Consider the following 18006-nt stretch of genomic DNA (forward strand, 5'->3'; position numbering starts at 1 on the left):
TGCTAACGCAAGCCCCGAAGGTTCCCAACAGTCCTGCCTTGCCTCTAACCCACGTCTCCCGCCTGCACACCGACGTCTCAGAAACATGAGCATTCACTGAAAATTGCAGGCTGTTTAAAGGGCAGACCAAAAAGTTCCAGTTTTTTATTTAAAAAAACCCTAGAAAGAAAGAGAGCTGCCAAAATTAGACAGCATTTTACAAATCTAGCTTTTAACGGTTCTATTTTCATTTGTTTTCCCAAAACATTGGTTTCATAATATTTTCTATATGCTGACTATCTGGCACAACACAGACTGTTAAATCATCTGAATTATAAATCTAATTCTTAATAGGAGAGTCCTTCTCCCCGTCCCCCACCCCCAAAAAGGAGGAGGAGGAGGAAGAAGAGAAAGGAAGAAAGGAAGAAAAGAAAATGACTGATCACTATGTATTGGGTTGGGGGTGGGGAGGGGCTGGAGGAATTTAAAGACCCTCTCCCGTCCCCATTTTAATTCATCTTTCACGACCGGCAAAAGCACATTCGTCGTGCAAAGATCTCCAACAATACACATATTGATATGACATCAATTTACTAGTGTTAAAGTATTAATGGCACGCTCTCCACAAAGCGCTGCCACTTCCATTCACGTTGGATTAAGTTCATGATGTCAGTGGGACGCTTACAATTTAGGCCTTGCTCCCACTGGAATCAACAGATTTTTACACAGCTATTTATAGCTATTTATAGCCCTTGCAGAAAATAAATTATACATGACGCTGATCCTATTGGGAAAGAAACTGCACATTAATGCATTATTTCTCTTTGCATTTCATCAGCCCGGCGATAGCTACTAAACCCCTGCTAACAGGACAATTAGGATGCAAGATGCACTCCCTCTAAGGAATTTATCGAATTACCCACCTAACACGGGGAATCATGAGTAGGTAACAGGGATTTCTGAGGTGGTTAAAAATAGACTTGAAAGCGGAGGGTTATGGAAGGACTGTGATTAAGCTAGAAGCCGAAACAGTCCGGCAGTGGTTCTGCCGTGTGAATTATACCCGGGCACCACAACACAATGGCAAGAGAAACCTTCCTCTCTCTGGGAAGAATAGGATCTTCCTCTCCTTCCCCTACCTGAAGAATTTACGCCTTTCCTGAAAATCCGAGCTAAGAGAAAAATAATGCCCTCAGAGAATGTACTTCTTCCCAAAAATGTAGTGAGGATGCCGTCCTCACTAGTCCCCGGGCTCTTAGATGGGGCTTTCTATCTGCCTTCCATCCTCACGCGTTTCCCTCCCAGCCTTTAATAAAGCACCAAAGGATGAGGCTTGATATGAGCGGAAGACAGGCACCAAAAAAACTCAGAATTTATTGACTTCATTCTTACAAGGCAGGGACTGTATCTGGGGGTGGGCCCCGCTTGGGTACGCCATTTATTCTTGATGGAGGAAACCATGAGCGAAAGCTAATTTGTTCGTGGGTCTTAAAGGGAGAAAACAGTAGCAAAGATAGAATCATCACCTGCCTATTACCAGGGAGTAGTGCTGACTATCTAAATTTTAGTAGGAAGGTTTCTAACAAAGACAAATATATATAAGAGAGGGAGGATGCCCTAAAATGTTAGGGGGCTCATGCTGCCCCATGGGTTCTGGGTTTAGGACAGGTTTCCAGAGCTGGCTACCTTGGTTCCAAGCCCCTTTTACCCTTGTGACAATTCTGAGAGCCCAGATCATTTTCATAACCATCCCCAGGTTGCAAAAATCAGAAATCCTGTTTTCTCATATAAATTATTCCCTGTTCCCAGGCCCTGGATAACCCATGTCATGTCTCCCAGAGACTGGCAAAATTTTCAGCCACTCTGGCCAGGTGTGAAGAGAACAATGAAAAAGCGGCTCACTTCACCTGGGGTTTAGATAGAGAACTCTCCAGAAAAACTGGAGCGGAGACAGAAAGGAGCCCCGGGGAGCTGTGGTTTGGCATTTCACACCAAATGGCCTTGAATGCCACCTTTTGGTGCAGATGTGATTGACTCTGAGCTCTGATTTACTGCGCTCCTCCGTGATATAATAAATAACCTGCTCGTGGTCTCTGCTGGCCAAAGGGTACCTGCCAATTACACAGCTGAGTAAGGCCCTTTTCAAACTGGAAGACATGGGCAGCCACGAATCTGTGGCTTTTCTCCCAGCAGAGAGAGAACTTGCCAAGTCCCTTACTTATGAAGATACCTAGAAATAGTTTTTACTTTGTGGGTTCTTGTTTGTTTATTTGTTTGGAGGGCAGCAGGACTGGCCTAAATCTCACAGTTGGTTCTTGGAGGGTTTTTTGTTTTTTTGTTTTGTTTTTTTTTGTTTTCCTTTTGAGTTTCTGTCACTGTTTTCTGAGTTCTCATGCCTGCTATTCCCCCTGACATGCCTTGAGGCTTTGTAGGTATCAGCTCTCAGCCGAAACGGTTATTCTTATGAGTTTCGTAAGCAGGTTTCATACTGGGGATTGATCTGCTTTCCTTTAAAAGCTGGCCTTAGAAGCCGGAGGAACTCACCGAGGCCTCTCAGACGGAGACACGCCCCTGCTCCCCACGAGACGCGACAGGGGAAGCAGTTAGTATTTTAATTTTGTCTTATAACCTGTAAAATGTATAAATGGAAACCTTGAGGCAGGCCATGGAAAAATGCAAAATCAAAGTTTCTGTACATTTTTCCTCAATAGGAGTTTTTTGTTTTGTTTTTTTTTTTAGATAGCTAGTTGTTCCCTTCTATTTCTATTTTGCCATTGGTTATAATTCACCAAGTTATCTCTTTGTACATAGAACTACAAAAGGAATTTACGGATGTTAAAGGCTGGTATTTATTAGCTGAATATTCAGTAAACTTCACATTATTCAATCAGGAGAGGAGTGACCAGAGCGGATCATCCCGAGAGCAGGAATGCGGGCCTCTCTGCACTGACCTTCCATGAAACCTGACCCGTAAATGGGCTTATGCCCAACTCATCAGTTTATACTTTGGCCCTTTAAAAAAAAAAAAAAGTCAGAGAGATTGGAATTGTGTAAAAAATCAAAATTAAGGCAAAGGGCAGTTAACAAAAATCCTTCCAAACTGCTGAGATATTTTCCTGACCGCATCAATTCATTTCTTTTAGAACGCTTAAACGTTGCCTAAAATAATCTGGACAGAACGCCTTTACACCCGCTTTTCTCCATTCCCTGTGGATGACCTAAAAGAAAAACAAACCGATTATCCTCCGTAACAGTCTTCAGTGATAGAGGTTCTGAATACCTGTGGTGGTACATTCGTAGTCGAAGCTGGGCACATCATTTAGCTTCTTTTCCTGGTATTCTGGTGGACCGACACAGAGGACATCGGAGACAGTGGAATTGGTCATCTTCAACCATAAATACAACCACTTGGCTTTGCAGTCACATTCGAATTTATTGCCCCTTAAATCGCTAAGAAACAAAATGAAACACAAACGCATCGACGGAGAAACAGACAGGCCTGAAATGTTTCAGCAGTCATATGGAAATCCAGCAGGATTTAACATCCTCATATACTTATATGAAATTTTAAAAATTGTATTTAATACATCCTATTTCTTGTACTTATCATGATTTTAACTAGAGCCTGCAGAGAGCTCACAGAGTTAACCTATCACCATGTCTCCAAACTCTCCTGAAACTGTCACCACGCCATGCTGGAGATGGGGAAGGGGGGACGGGGTCGACATTAGAACACCACCCCCCCAAGATGCAGGTTCTCACAAACAAAATCAGGACATTCTAAGAAGATCGCTTTTGCGAACACGATCGAAACTTTAAGATCTTGTTGATCAATGTCCAGTGAGAAGTGACGAACACTAGAAGATAAAACAGAGGGATCCGCTACCTTGAGAAAGGAAACCTCACACCAGCAAGCCTACCTTACCATTGGCCTAATGCTACTAAGTGTATTCCAACATGGCAAGATCTAACTAATATAATATAAACTGTATGTATGCTGTTTCCCACCATGCACTCTTGTCACCGATTCCTAACTACAGCATAAAAGAAATGCAGTGATGGGGAGAGGGGGCTTAAAGACATGATTAACTGGGGCACAATGACAAGCACACATAAACTTAATTTTCCTTACTTACAGTTCAATCAGAGAGTCTAAATCACTGAAGACATCCCTTGGGAGTGCTTTTATGTGGTTATTGGCCAAAGAACTAGAACAAGAAAGTCATATTTTAATGTGGTTATTATCCTCATGCCCTGTCACTCCAAAGTCCCGGAAACAAAGCTAATGATTTAAAACAGAGCTCTAACCCTCTTCAGCACAACCTGGTTCAATTTCTGGCTTTGCGCATGGATACTGAGACAAAGAAATGAGATTTGTTGTACAAAGACAGCATTACAGATGCTGGAGTACAATGTAAGTTTTTTTGCTTTGTTTTTTAAAGAAGCATTTATTAAGCTCTTTATTTATATACATTTCTTAAACTTTGGATGGCATCTTATGTTTCTCAGAATAAAAGCCAAATCCCTTTGATGGCATACAAGACTCTCCATTGTCAAGTTACCCCCACTCCCACTTACCGATGGACTGAACCTCTGACTACTCAGAACACCCACACTGGGCCCCTTGCTACTGCTCAAACGGGCAAGGCACGCACCCACCCCGAGGCCTCCGAACTTGTGATTCGTCTGCCTGAACGGTCTTCCTCCAGCTACCCACACAGCTCATTCTAGCACACAGCTCGCTCTCCTTTAGGTCTGTCCTCAACGATCACCCCTTCCCTGACCTCTACCATCTCCCTTCCCTGTTCTGTTGATCCTCACTGCACAACTGTCCCTTGGCATACTACCTACTTTAATTACCTCTTCGGTTATTGGCTGTGTATTCTCCCTATACATAAGCAACATGGGGACAGAGATTTTGGGTTAGTCCACATCTGAATCCCCAGCATCTAAACAGTGCCTGGCACCTAACAGGAACTCACTAAGTCTCTGTTGAGTGAATGAAGGAAGCACTTAAGTGAGAAAGATAAAAGAAAAGGTGTATAGTCTTGTCCAAGAAGTTCCCTCACAGCCCATCTAAGTGAATTCTATGACTTGTGACTCTAAGAAAGGATTCAGTAAATACTCTTTCACATAAAGATGCTCAGCTCTAGCCCCATGATAATATAAAAATTGCAAAGAACTACAATGTTTAGAGAACAACTGATTGTGATCAATTGCATCTTCTCACTAACGAAGGTTGACCAGAAAACATTTTGCATTTTTGCTCTCAGTGTTGAAGATCTTTCCAAAATGTCCTAGTCTGCTCTCCCTCTCCAGGAAGAATGAATATCATCAACTCTTTTTCTGATGATTCAGGATCATGCAGTGCCCTGTCATCATCCTGCTGAAGATGAATGTCCGCGGTGCTGGGCGGCTGACGTAGAAAGATGCTGGGTGTTGAAAGATGCTCATCAAGTCTGTGCTTCCCCCCCTGGGCATCATGCTCTAACGGGAGTCAGCCAAGAAACTGATGTCTACTTTTGTTTTCTTTTGTATGGGGGAATACAAACAGCAAGACGCATAAATCATAAACACGCAGACGAGTCAGCACCAACCTCTTTAAAATATATGCATGAAATTAGCCTTCCGTAGCCTCATAGTGATCCACTGCAGAAAAGGGAATTAAAGAAATGGGCATTCCTCCCTCCTTAGCATCAGCTCGCAGAGAAAACTTTGAGCCCATTTTAGCCCAAACATACTTGCTGCAAGATACCAAGAGACTATGGGGAGACCTAATCATTTCAGAATTATGTGCCTTCCCACCTAGGTAACCACAAATGGATTAAAATACAATTTCATCTATTATTTTATCTTTCTTTCCTAAATGATTTATTGGTACATTTTTAAAGATGTTGGAAAATAGGCTGACTATGGAATCAGACAGAACATGCCCTAGAAGTAGCTTTCTGAAATTAAAAAAAAAACGTTTGTTTTGCTTTTTTGTTGGTTGAGGGTCATTTTTTCTGGAAAGTCCAAACAACTTTTTTAGCTAATTAAGGGTTAATTATTTAGCTAAACATTTTTAGTTAATTGAAACGTATGGTACTGAAGTGACAAGAATAGATGGAATGGTCAAAGCTAAAAAAAAGCAGTATGTTTAGCAACCTTTCCAAGTGTTCAATTTGGATTTCAGAAAGCCAAATTATTTAGATGGACTATCCACTCCACTCACGCTAAGTGCATAACATCTCACTTTCCACTTCATTTTGTCTACAAATTTATGGCACTTACTTCATTTCTAAAACTACTTAACAGCAACCTGTCCCTTGGGCTTTATAGGACTGCTGGAAAACAAATGTCCTAGATTTTAGTTACAGATTGGGACTGCTTCTTCAATGCTTTGAAACCTGATCTATGCTTCTTGAGAACAAGAATGTGAGCCCGTAGGTGTTGGAAAAAGTCATAAAAGATAAAAACCAGATCCTTAAACAAGCAAAGTCCAGATAGTGACTTCTTGGTCCCTTTGCTTAGAAGTTTACAGAAACTGGGATGAAGTGGGGAGGACTGGTTCATTCTTTAAACAATGCATTAAATGCTTTAATTACTACCTACATCTCCAACCTAAGGAGTCAATTTTGAAAGTCACTTGATTTGCCCAGAAGCAGAGTATGTAAGGAAAATCCAACTCAGTAAGGAACTGATTGATCAACCAGGTAATCAGAAAGAATGTCGTGCTGGCTTTCAGTCCTAGACGCCTGGGGGAAGAGCAGAGCTAATGAACCATCCGCCTGGGCCCTGCCCTCAGGGAGCTTTCAATGCAGTGGGGGGGGAGGGGGGGGGATAAAACTGACATCATGAAACAGTACCAACCAGTATGGCCACTGCCACGGTCAAGTGTTGGGTGTGTGGAACCAGAGTAAGGGCTCTGGGAAGGGCAGAGGGGAGATCAAGAATGGCTCCAGGAGGGGAGACAGAACTTAATCTGGACTTGGAAGGAAAAGCAGATTATAGGAGGTGGAAGGTAGAAGAAACAACATTCCGGTCAAGGGAAGGATGTGAGGAAAAGCCCAGTTATAAGATGAGTCAGGTGTGCACGGGGGTCCACGGAGAGAGCAGTGCTCTGCAGACATTTCAGGAAATGAGGACGGAGAAGTGGGGAGAGGCGGGTTCTATACGCTTGACTATAGAATGGCAAATTACTGCATCGGGCGAGTACTCTGGACCTGGGCGCCTTGGTGGCTCGGTTGGTTAAGCATCTGACTCTTGATTTCAGCTCAGGTCATGATCTCAGGGTCATGAGATCGAGCCCTGGGTCGAGTTCTGCGCTGGGTGTGGAGCCTGCTTGACTCCTCTCTCCCTCTCCCTCTATTCCTCCCCCGCCACTGCATGTTCTCTCTCTAAAAAAAAAAAAAGAAGTACCCAAAGGACTCTTGCTTTCTACATGTCACACAGAATAGGAGGTGCCTTTTAACACATATGCACGCATTATATACACATGTGGTTGTGTGCACGAATAACAAGCATGCACACACAGTTCTGTACACACACACTATATACACATACCTACCCATGCATAGAAGTCCATGCGTCCCTGAGCAAACCTGTGCAAAGATATGCAAACCTGCATGCACAATACCGGCGTGGTCACACCTGTGTTCAGACCAACGACCCATAGCCAATTGGTCAAATGAAAATTGACATCTGGGCTAACTCAGTCAGTCACATGGGCTTTGCTTAGGTTCATGATCTGCCCAGAGCTTTTGCTCAAAAACAAAGCCCCTCATTCCTGACTTCTGGGAACCAGATCTGTCTGGCCACAGCTGTTCCTCTCCAGACACCCACAGCTGTCTTCTTAGCAGACCCTGTCTGGCCGCTCGCACTGCCAAGGGTCCTCGGCAGTCCATAGAGAAAATGGAGACTTCTTCATGAGTGGACGGAGGCAATGATATTGCTGTTGATGATGATGATGGTAGCAACGCCAACCATACCTTGAGCCCTTGAGCGTTTACCAAGGGTAATGGGCTGGATGCTTTGCAAGCAAGCATTAACCCATCATGTGCAACAATCCTATGGGGTCAGTGTAATCACCCACACCTTCAGGATAAGGAAACTCTGGCTCAGAAAGGCCAAGCAATGGTAATAAATGACGGCTTTGAGATTTGAACCCAAGTCTACATGACTCCAAATCCATTATCTTAACCTTTACAGGAACATGGGGATTTGGTATCTGGGTTCAATCTGAAAAAACAAAAGAAAACAACAACAAAACAAGACTTTTCCAGAAAGGAAGGAAAACCTGGAGCAATAATGGCAACAAGAGGCTGACACTCTCTGGTATTGATGGTGCCGATCCAGATGTTTGGACCTCCCTCCCACGCTCCTCCCTCATCTTCTTATTCTAGGAGCTTTATTTAACTCAGGCAGGGCTTCTGCTTGGTAGGCTTCCAGAACCAAGTGCCCCCTGAGCCTGTGGACGGACACCTTTGGCTGTATCAGGACTTGATGTACATGATTATCTCCTTAGATGTGTATCAGTCAAGGCTGAACCTGCCGAACGTTCTATCACCCCTGCCCAAAACCCCCCACTCAACATCCTCCTATTCTCCCAATTTTCCTTTTATCACCAAGATGAGACATGTTATCTTACTCAATCACAAAATACCTATCATGCACATGGGACCTGGCCCTGGCTAATAAATTGCTCCTACCAAGACAATGACTATTTTTACATTTTCATAAATACCGCCACAATGTTTTCCGGCTTCCTAAGTTTGCCAAGTGTGTGTACTTGCTTCATTCTGATATGCCAATTCAAATCAATTTGTTTAATTTTTTTTTCCTCCAGAAAGCTATTAAAGAAGCCAGAGAGCTTAGCTTAAGCTGCAGATTAATCCAACATAAAAGAAAAAGCTATTTGCATTCAAATTAGAGCAACCACAAAAATGTCTCTATTCCACTTCTTCCTAATTTTGATCCTGCACTCAACATTCTTCAATGAGTCAGGGAAGCCTCAGTTCCCAAATCTGTAAAATGGAGACTCACTAAATATCGTGAAAGATAAAGAAGAGAAGGCTCACGAAGCACGCAGGTATGTGCCCCGCACACAGCAGGTGCGGGTGGATGGAGGTCTCCTTCCTGCCTCCTCCATAACCCCCCGCCCACCCCTCACGGCTCAGCGGGCTCCTCACCGCACGTACAGTCACATGGTCCACAACAGCCCATCAGGATGATGGAAAAGATCATAAAGCCAAGTGCATGGGTAATGACACTAGGCTGGTGTCCGATCAACAGCACAGAAACCTTTGGGGCAACCTGGAAATTAGTTTCCTTGAGAGAATGTTAACGATATGTACAGTGCAGCCAAGAAAGCGCAAGGCACCAGGAAGTGGATTTTATGCCACCCATTAAAGGACCCGCAACATTTTTCACAGGACTTACAGGTGAGTCAGGTCACGGAGACCACGAAATGCATTTCTTGAAATGGTTTCTATTTTGTTCCCTTCAATGAACCTAAAGAGAAAAGCAGTAGCATTCAACGGAATTTTCTTGACTTAGTATCTCTAAAAAGTGATATTCAAAACAAAATCTGAAAACATGCATGAATTTAAAACATTCATCTCTGAGGGTTAGGTAGCTGCACGGGAGCTGGGTTTGTGTGCAAGAATGCGTGCACACAAATGTATGTTCTGCGCTCCTTCCAAAAGCAGCATGGAAGGCTTCACATTCGGAGCTGGCAACATGGGTAAAAACATCTTGGGGGGAAAAGAAAAAAAAAAAGAAAGCCCTATACAAAAGCAAGAAATTCTTAAAACTCTGCAAGACTGGAATGCTTCCAGACATCTTCCCCACTCCAACCTTCTTATATTTCACAGTGCCTGGCTATTAATACTTTCATTAATATCGTTGTCTCTTGAGGGGAGCTCATTGTTTTACATCTCTGCCTTCAAGTTTTTGCCGAGGGAGAATTCCATTAAGCTTGGCTTCTGGCAAACTTGACTTCAGCATGTCCTACACAGTCTAATCTCTGAACAAATGGGTAACAAGGCAGGATTCTCTCAAGATCTCTAAGCCACTAGAAAATAGGAAATATAATGAAGTTGAGCATGGGCCAAACCTCTTGCTCTGTGCTAAAATGGCTTAGGGCTTGCACACAGGACCTTGCAGTAATAACTCTGACCATGCTTTAAAGTCTTTATGGGAAATACATGAAGCGAATGCACTCCAACTATTCCCTAGGACCACAGGGAACTATATTTTAGTTTATGGCATCCCATGACATCAAATGTAAGAGGGTCTTTGATGAGATAGTCCAAGGGAGAGGCTTTGCAACACGATGCCATTCATTAGTGAAATAGTTCTTGATTCTTGTACTGACATCTTTTTGATGTGTTTTTTTTTTTAAATCAGGGGTCTATTCAGTAATAGAATTCAGTATAGACTGATAAGCGAACTTCCCCTCAATAACCTTGGCAGTAAGATGAACTGCTCACAAGAGAAAACCGATAGCTTTACATTCACTACCGCCATCAGCTGTTCGTGTGCTTTGATAGAACCTGGTTAGGCTTAGCTTCCGTCATACCCCGCTTTCCATATTACGTATACTATCAGGGCTGTTAGGAAAGTATACATATTATGTGTACTCTGGAGGAAGAATTCCTTCAGAGACCTCTTTCCTAAGGACATAAAATCAGCAGAGTTTTTTTTAGACCCAGGATGTGTTTAGAATTCAAACATCTACCTGTTAACCTCAGATAAGAAAGCAGAGACGAGGCTTTAAAAATCCCTCTGAATGCTAAGTAAGGAAATCCCATCTGATAGCAGGATTAATATTATTACAAAATTACAAAAGACAAGGATGAAAGCTTTTAAGGGGGAAACGGACATGGAGGGGGCAGGGAGGGGCAAATCAGAAAAGAAATCAGGAAACGAAATCAGAACACGGGCAAAGCTCATTGCTACGGGAAGAAAACTGCACACCTGAAAAGGAAAAAAAAGCCCTCTTCTTATAGAGAAGAAAAAAATAAAATTAGACTCTCAGCAGCAGCCCACAGGAGATACTGCAAACGGGATCTAGGAGAGCCAAATTAAAAACATGAAGGTGTATCCCCATATAGGGAGACTTTACTTAAAAATAAGTAACACTCAGAATCCTTCAGCTTTATTTTGGCTCATCAGCAAATCCATGCCTAGTTATGAGAGGTAAAAATATCCAACGCAATCTCCAGTTGTGCTTACTACATGCCAAATTAAATGTCAGCAGAGAATGAATGAATATCTTGCCTTCTTTGTTTGCTTTCACCCGCTTTGTCTCCAACCTCCTCCTGTCCCAGCATGTTTATACACAAGTAAACTATAAAAGGTCAGTGCTGAAAAGAGAATGGGGTTTTCTCCATTTTCTCCACCCCTAAGCTCTCTGAGAGATGCTGTTCCTGCTTGGAAAGCAAGACAGCGATTCTATGGACATGCCAAATGCTCAGAAAAGAGACAAAGCACAGAACTTACAGGTATTCAAGATGGAAAAGTCCAGCAAAAGCATCATCCCGGATGATGGTAAATGAGTTAGAATTCAGCAATCTGAAAGTAGAGGATGGATTTCAGTGCAGAGATGGACACCTTGAGTAACATAGCGAAACTCTTTCGGTTTCTTTCGCTATGTTCTGATCCATGGCAAACATGGGCTCTTCTCAGCCTAAGACTGGCTCATTAGGTGCACAGCCCAACTCACAGATGCGATGGACGGTGGCAAGTGGATTCTTTTGGCTAGATTTTCTGGTCACCCCCACTGCTCTACCCTTTCTCCCCGGTAGGTCTCAGTAAATAAGACTTGATAGCTGTATCTCAAAACATTCTAACGCTCAGCACAACTAAACAGCCAGTGAATGCTTTAACATGCACAAGCAGTCCTGGAATCAGAGATCTAAAAGGACCTAATCCGACTCTATTTTAAGGGGGAAATTTGTGCCCAGAGAGGTTAAGTGACTTGACCAAGGTCACACAGCTGAGACCTAAATAAATAAATAAATAAATAATCTTTTCTTCTCTATTATACATTCCCATGAGAAATAATAAAAAAGTTTAAGAAATCTTCAGAAGACTCTTTATCAGCACATAGGTTTCTATTAGTCACCACTTAAGTCTATTTGGTGAGATACCTAAAATTGCATTTCTAGCATATGGAAAGTATATTTTAATAGAACTAAAATTTCCAAGAAATTACAGATTTTAAAATGTTAAGTACAATGTTATGAGTAGGTCCATAACATTTCAAGAACAAAAATATCAACATTAAGTTTATTTAGGATGAGAAGTGACCTCCTAAAGGCTATTTCCTCCTATTTTTCTGTAGTACATTGCTTATTTTTAATCTCATCTCAAATTTAAGAAACAGAACAAACAGAATGAGCTATGTACTCATGACTTCGCCTATCACTGACTTCCTTTTGAATACTGCTTTTTGGACATTTCTTTTCATCAGCAAACAATAACTGAACTGGGATACCAGGCATAACATGAGTACTCGCCAAGAGTGGCTAGATGCAGAGCAGTTATGAGTGTGGGTTAGAATTCTGGCGGGGGGGGGGGGGGGGCCTGGGTGGCTCAGTTGTTAAGCATCTGCCTTCAGCTCCGGTCATGATCCCAGGGTCCTGGGATCGAGCCCTGCATCGGGCTCCCTGCTCCACAGGGAGCCTGCTTCTCCCTCTCCCACACCCCCTGCTTGTATTCCCTCTCTCGCTATCTCTCTCTGTCAAATAAATAAATAAAATCTTAAAAAAAAAAAAGAATTCTGGCTTGGGGGTGGGCGTGGGGAAGGGAGGGCGCCTGCGTGGCTCAGTTGGTTGAGTGGTTGAGCGTCTGACACTTGATTTCCTTGATTTTTTTCAGCTCAGGTCATGATCTCAGGGTCCTGAGGTGGAGCCCTGTGAGGGGCTCCATGCTTAGCGGGGAATCTGCTTGAGATTCTCTCTTTCCCTCTCTGTCTCCCTCTACCCCTCCCCCAATTCACACTCTCTCTCTCAAGTAAATAAATGAATCTTTAAAAAAAAAAAAGAATTGTGGCTGGGATTTTGGACAAGTTACTTAACTTCTCTGAGTCTTAATTTTCTTGTCGGTCAAAGGGGGAAATAAAAATACTCTCCTTGTAGGGATGATTAAATAAAATTTTCCATATAAACGTATAGTATGCTGCCCAATCGTTTACATGGTCAGTCAACTAAAAATACTTCTACTTCCAGAGACACATAAAGAGTTTAAAATGTAGGTTTTCTTTTTAAGATTCTATTTATCTATTTGACAGAGAGACACAGCCAGAGAGAGAACACAAGCAGGGGGAGTGGGAGAGGGAGAAGCAGGCTTCCCGCGGAGCAGGGAGCCCGATGCGGGGCTCAATCCCAGGACCCCGGGATCATGACCTGAGCTGAAGGCAGACGCTTAATGACTGAGCCACCCAGGCGCCCCACAATGTAGGTTTTCTTTTAAAGTTAGGTGTCTGGGAAACACTTCATTTAGGTGAAATTCAGGCCATCATTCAGTGTAATCACGTCCCTCAGTTGCCAAATACAGGTGTTGGGATCTATGATAAAGTCTTTGAGGAAAATGTGTGTCAAAAGAAGGAGGGGACACTGAGCAAAGAGCCTGAGACTCAGATAGGTGGGGACACCACAGGACAGTTAACACCGAGAGTTTATTGGGGTATTTAAGGAAGGACTGACACCAAAGAGGCAGAGATGGCTTCTCCCAGGACTGCACCTTCAGGATCCCCATTTTCAGAGAGAACTTCCCATACTCACAGCAGCTGCAGGGAAGGCAGATGGGAAAACATTCGGTCCTTGATTTCCGAAAATGTTCCATTTACCAGGCTCCTATGGGCAAAAGAGAAGCAAAACAAGGCCTAGGATTTTGGGGTTTTGTTTTATTTTTCTAGAAGTGATTGCAGGCTGGGCAACCAGTCTTATCCTCCACCTGTGTTTCGAACTCCTCCACGCAGGATGAGGCTTAAAATAGTCAACCAGGGGCTTCTCAGGGGTAGAAATGAGAAGAGTCAAGCCATTTCCCAATGAGCTGGATCAATATGAAAACTAGTCTGAATAATAGAGCTCCTTCCACAGACATTATCTCAGCAAGTTTAAATCAATCTCCTCACTTCCTTTTCTTAACTACAGGAGGCCCTGGCTGAAAATGGATAGTTGCTTCACCTCTGCCCATGATTCTGTTTGTATGGACACAGCATTAATGTCCGCAGGGGAAACTCCAGGGTAGGATTAAGCATTCTCCTTGGGAGCACATCTCTGAAAGACACTCAGAGCACTTCTGATTAAATGCACTGTGAAAGCCTTGGGGGAAAACTCAAGAGACACCTGAACCTGAATGTCCGGTGGGAGACAATGCCATCTGCCAGATATAATGGTCAATACAGGGGCAAGCTGCTTGACTATTTTTGCCACCGGGTCCCCTATCCTTTCTGGCCACAGCAGGACCGCCACACATTAGTTCAAAATTATTTCAGTTAACAGGCAGATCAATTAAGCAGCTGCTGTTCTAAAGGATTTAACAAGGGGAATTCCAGTTTCTGGAATCCTCCATGTCACACGACCTAGCAACATCAGTAATCAAAAAGGCCGCCCGTTCCTGCCAGCCAGGTCATCCTGAGTTTCTGTAATGCCAATGGGAACCCCTTCACCCCTGGACCTTGCCAGGGGTGGGAAGCAGGGGCGTGTCGTACAAGGGACCTGAGCAACTTTGCCCCTGGGATTCCCTGCCTCTGTGACTGAGTGGGCATCACCCCAGCACTCTGGCCTGGAAGGAGGAAGTGCTTTCAGCCAGAAACATTTCCCAGCAGTAAAGATATGGCCCCGTAGCCCCTTCCACTGCCATTAGGAGAGCCGGTTGTGGGGGAGAGTGGCTGTGTGAGGGCGGGTTGAAAGCATCTCTCAGCAGGTGAAGAAATAAGGTGGAACCCTTCCTGTCAATTCCTCCAGCGCTGAAAAAGCAGCCAGCATAATGTGTGGTGGGGAGAGGGGCAAGAAGCTTGTGAACTCCGGGCAAGAAGTCAGGCTGCCTTCCAGCACTTGGCCACTGGCCTGGGTGCCCCACATGCCCCAAAGCTCTGCCAAGCCCTGTGCTCCCCTCTTCCAGGCCTCAGGAGGTGGCCCCCCACTTCCAGAGGCTGCATGCCTTTACTCGGGTTCTTCCCAACCTGCAGTGTGGACGGGTCGGCAGGAGGACACGGTGTAAACCACCGCCCCAGACGCGAGGTGGGCCGGTGAGGCCTCATCCCTCCCCTGTTGACGCTCACTCCAGTCACGCTCGGCTGCACATTCATGCCCCTACCCGACCACCTCTCCCCTCACAGCCCTCCTCTTAAACTTTAATGCACCCCCAGAATCACCTGGGACGCCAAATGCAGACTCCAAGGCTCCACTCCTGAGACCCTGCTTCATTCAACGCGGGCCCGGGAATCTGCATTGGCACGAGCTCCCTCACCCCCCCACCCACCACCCCCGCCAGGTGGGTCTGAGGCAGGTGGCCCGCAGGCCACACTTTAAGCAACACTGCCACGGGGACTTGTCTGGGTTCCCAGGCTCTGGGGCTCGGGTTCCCTCCACCGTCCCCAGGGCCCGAGACTCCACCCACGTCCCACAGCGGGCCCCCAACCAAACGCCAAAAAGAGGCTGGGAAGTGGGGTCAGGGTCGCGCGGTCCCAGCGCCAGAGGCAACTCCCCGGCGGCGGCGGCGGGCGCGGGGTGGGGCGGGCACCGGAGGGGTCCCACTCACTCACAGGGAGCTGATGTCGCCCGGCACGATCCTGGGCACCCAGGAGGAGCCCACGCAGATGATGGACTCCTTGGTACAGCTGCAAGTGGCGGGGCAGCGCGCCAGCCGCCTCACCTGCGCGCCCGGCGGGATCAGGCACGCGGCGCTGAGCAACAGCAGCAGCCGCCCCAGCGCCCCGCCGCCGCCGCCGCCGCCGCCCCGCCGCAGCGCCATGCCGGGTCCCCGCCGCCCGCTCCCCGCCCGGGCGCCCGCCGCCGCCGCCGCAGACGCGGGCGCCGCTCGCTGCTCCGCCGCGGCCGCTGCTGGCGAGGACGAGGGCGCCGCGGGTGTGGGAGGCCGAGCCGCAGCCGAGCAGCATGCTGCCCGCCACCCCCACTCGCGCCCCCCCCACCCGAGCCCGGGCTGCTGGGCGGCCGCCGCCGCTGCGCCCGCCGCACTCGCGCCCGCCTGACATCAGCACTCGCGCCCGCCGCCCGCTCTGGCCAATGACTAATGCGGCCCGGGTGCCCGCCCCCCCCGCCGCGCGCCCCGCCCGGGCCCTCCCGACCCTCCCGGGAGCCGCGGGGCCCCGGGAAAAAGTTGGGTGACCTTGGGGGGAGGGGCGGCCCTGGACGGAGACACCCCCCCTCCCCGGGGGCCCGGCTGAGCGGCGGGGGGCTCAGATCCCCGCAGTCCCTCCTAGGGCTCCAAAGGATTTGGGGGAGGCACTGGGCTCCTTTCATCTGGGACAAAGTGTGAGGCCAAAAAAAAAAAAAAAAAAAAAGTAGGAACCGGGGGAACTGCCTTGATTGCTGGGTGCTTTGAAGAGTACAGAATTTTGAGCAGCCTTTATTAATTTTCAAGAAAGGAAATGAAGTGAATGTGGCCACTGATTTCGGCGGGGTCTGGCGCGCGTTCCCGCAGCCCCCCCCGGGAGTGGGGGGTGACTGAAGCCAGCCACCTTTCCCTGCTGAAGGAACGCAGGACCGAAGAGGGGCTCCAGCACTGCTCGCCCCTGCCCGCTGCTCTGCGGCCGGCCTACGGTCTTGCTACGGAGCTACGGAGCCTCCGAAAGTTTTCCCTGGCTCAGCGGGCTCAGGGGCAGTGCCCCACCCCAGTGAAAGGACAGACATCCGCGGAGATTGCAGGCCCCACACGTCCGAGGCGCCGTACATTTCGTCTTCTGCTAACTTTTGGAGGCAGGTCCCGTTCATCTCCCCACTTCACTGATGAGGAAACCGAGGCACAGTAGCTGGCTGGAGGTGGAGGAGTAAGTGGCTGGGCAGAGATGGGGTCAGAGCAGGATGGGGACTGGGACCCTACGGAGCCCCTCTTCCACTCAGCACGTTTGAGACACTGAGCTTGAATCTTACCACAAGGTGGTGTGAACTGGGGAAAGCAGAGAAAATGGCCAGAGCAGAACCAAAATAATGGCAAAGAGCCCAAACTGCTCAGGGTAGGGAATCAAGGGCACCATCCGGGCTACTAACCAAGGAAAATCATTTTGTCTGTTAAGATATACCCGGAGGGGCGCCTGGCTGGCTCAATGGGTTGAGCGTGGGACTCTTGGTTTTGACTCAGGTCCTGATCTCAGGGTCCTGAGATCAGCCCTGGGTCCAGCTCAGTGCTGAGCATGGAGCCCACTTAAGATTTTCTCTCTCCCTCACCCTCTACCCCTCCCCGCTCTCTAAAATAAAATAAAATAAAATAAATAAATAAACTCTTCAAAAAAAAGAGAGAGAGAGAGAGATACCCAGAAAAGGCAGTACCTGCTGGAAAAGGTTACTACTATTGGAATCATCAGTCATCTAACCCTCACAAACATTTTGAGCACAACCTGGGCTGGCCACTGTGGGAGGGGACAAGGGGACAGGCCATAGGGATCCTCGGGGAGCTTGACGTCTAGCTGGGCGGACAGCCCTAAAGAAGTCACTCCACATGGTGCATGGGGGTCACGGGCTGACCAGAAGAAGTTCGGGAGCTGAGAGCGGGTTTGTTATAGGCAACTTCACGGACGGAGTTGGACGTTCATTGCAGGGCACTGTTCTTCCAGCACCGGCATCCCTGTCCATCAGTTTACATTCATCACCCATCTAATTGCCACATCTGCTCCGAGAAGGGGGTCTTCCCATTTAATAGATGGGAAAATTGAGCTCAGAGCTATTCTTCTCTTGCCCAAGGTTACACAGGACCCAGCCAGGAGGATCCTACTCCGGAGCTGGCTGCTGAGTCAGGCGCTCTCCGCTGTGTTGGCAGGCCTTGCACAGAGGCTTTACCCAGCAGGGCCCGGTGCTG

The 18006-nt window shown here is 46.7% G+C and overlaps 1 protein-coding gene across 1 annotated transcript in view; it reads right to left on the bottom strand.

Moving 5' to 3' along the window:
• The window catches only part of LGI2 (leucine rich repeat LGI family member 2), a 32914-nt gene extending 16954 nt beyond the window's left edge, over nt 1-15960 (bottom strand). Inside the window, exons 1-6 of the mRNA XM_036090599.2 lie at nt 15737-15960; nt 13749-13820; nt 11464-11535; nt 9400-9471; nt 4116-4187; nt 3260-3429 (exon numbers count right to left, since the gene is read on the bottom strand). Of these exons, the coding sequence (XP_035946492.2) occupies nt 3260-3429; nt 4116-4187; nt 9400-9471; nt 11464-11535; nt 13749-13820; nt 15737-15945 (667 nt within the window). The 5' untranslated portion in view covers nt 15946-15960. The remainder of the gene's footprint in view (nt 1-3259; nt 3430-4115; nt 4188-9399; nt 9472-11463; nt 11536-13748; nt 13821-15736) is intronic.
• Nucleotides 15961-18006: the final 2046 nt, after the last annotated feature.

This window comes from Halichoerus grypus, chromosome 3, assembly GCF_964656455.1.
Source record: "Halichoerus grypus chromosome 3, mHalGry1.hap1.1, whole genome shotgun sequence".
Classification (NCBI taxonomy): domain Eukaryota; kingdom Metazoa; phylum Chordata; class Mammalia; order Carnivora; family Phocidae; genus Halichoerus; species Halichoerus grypus.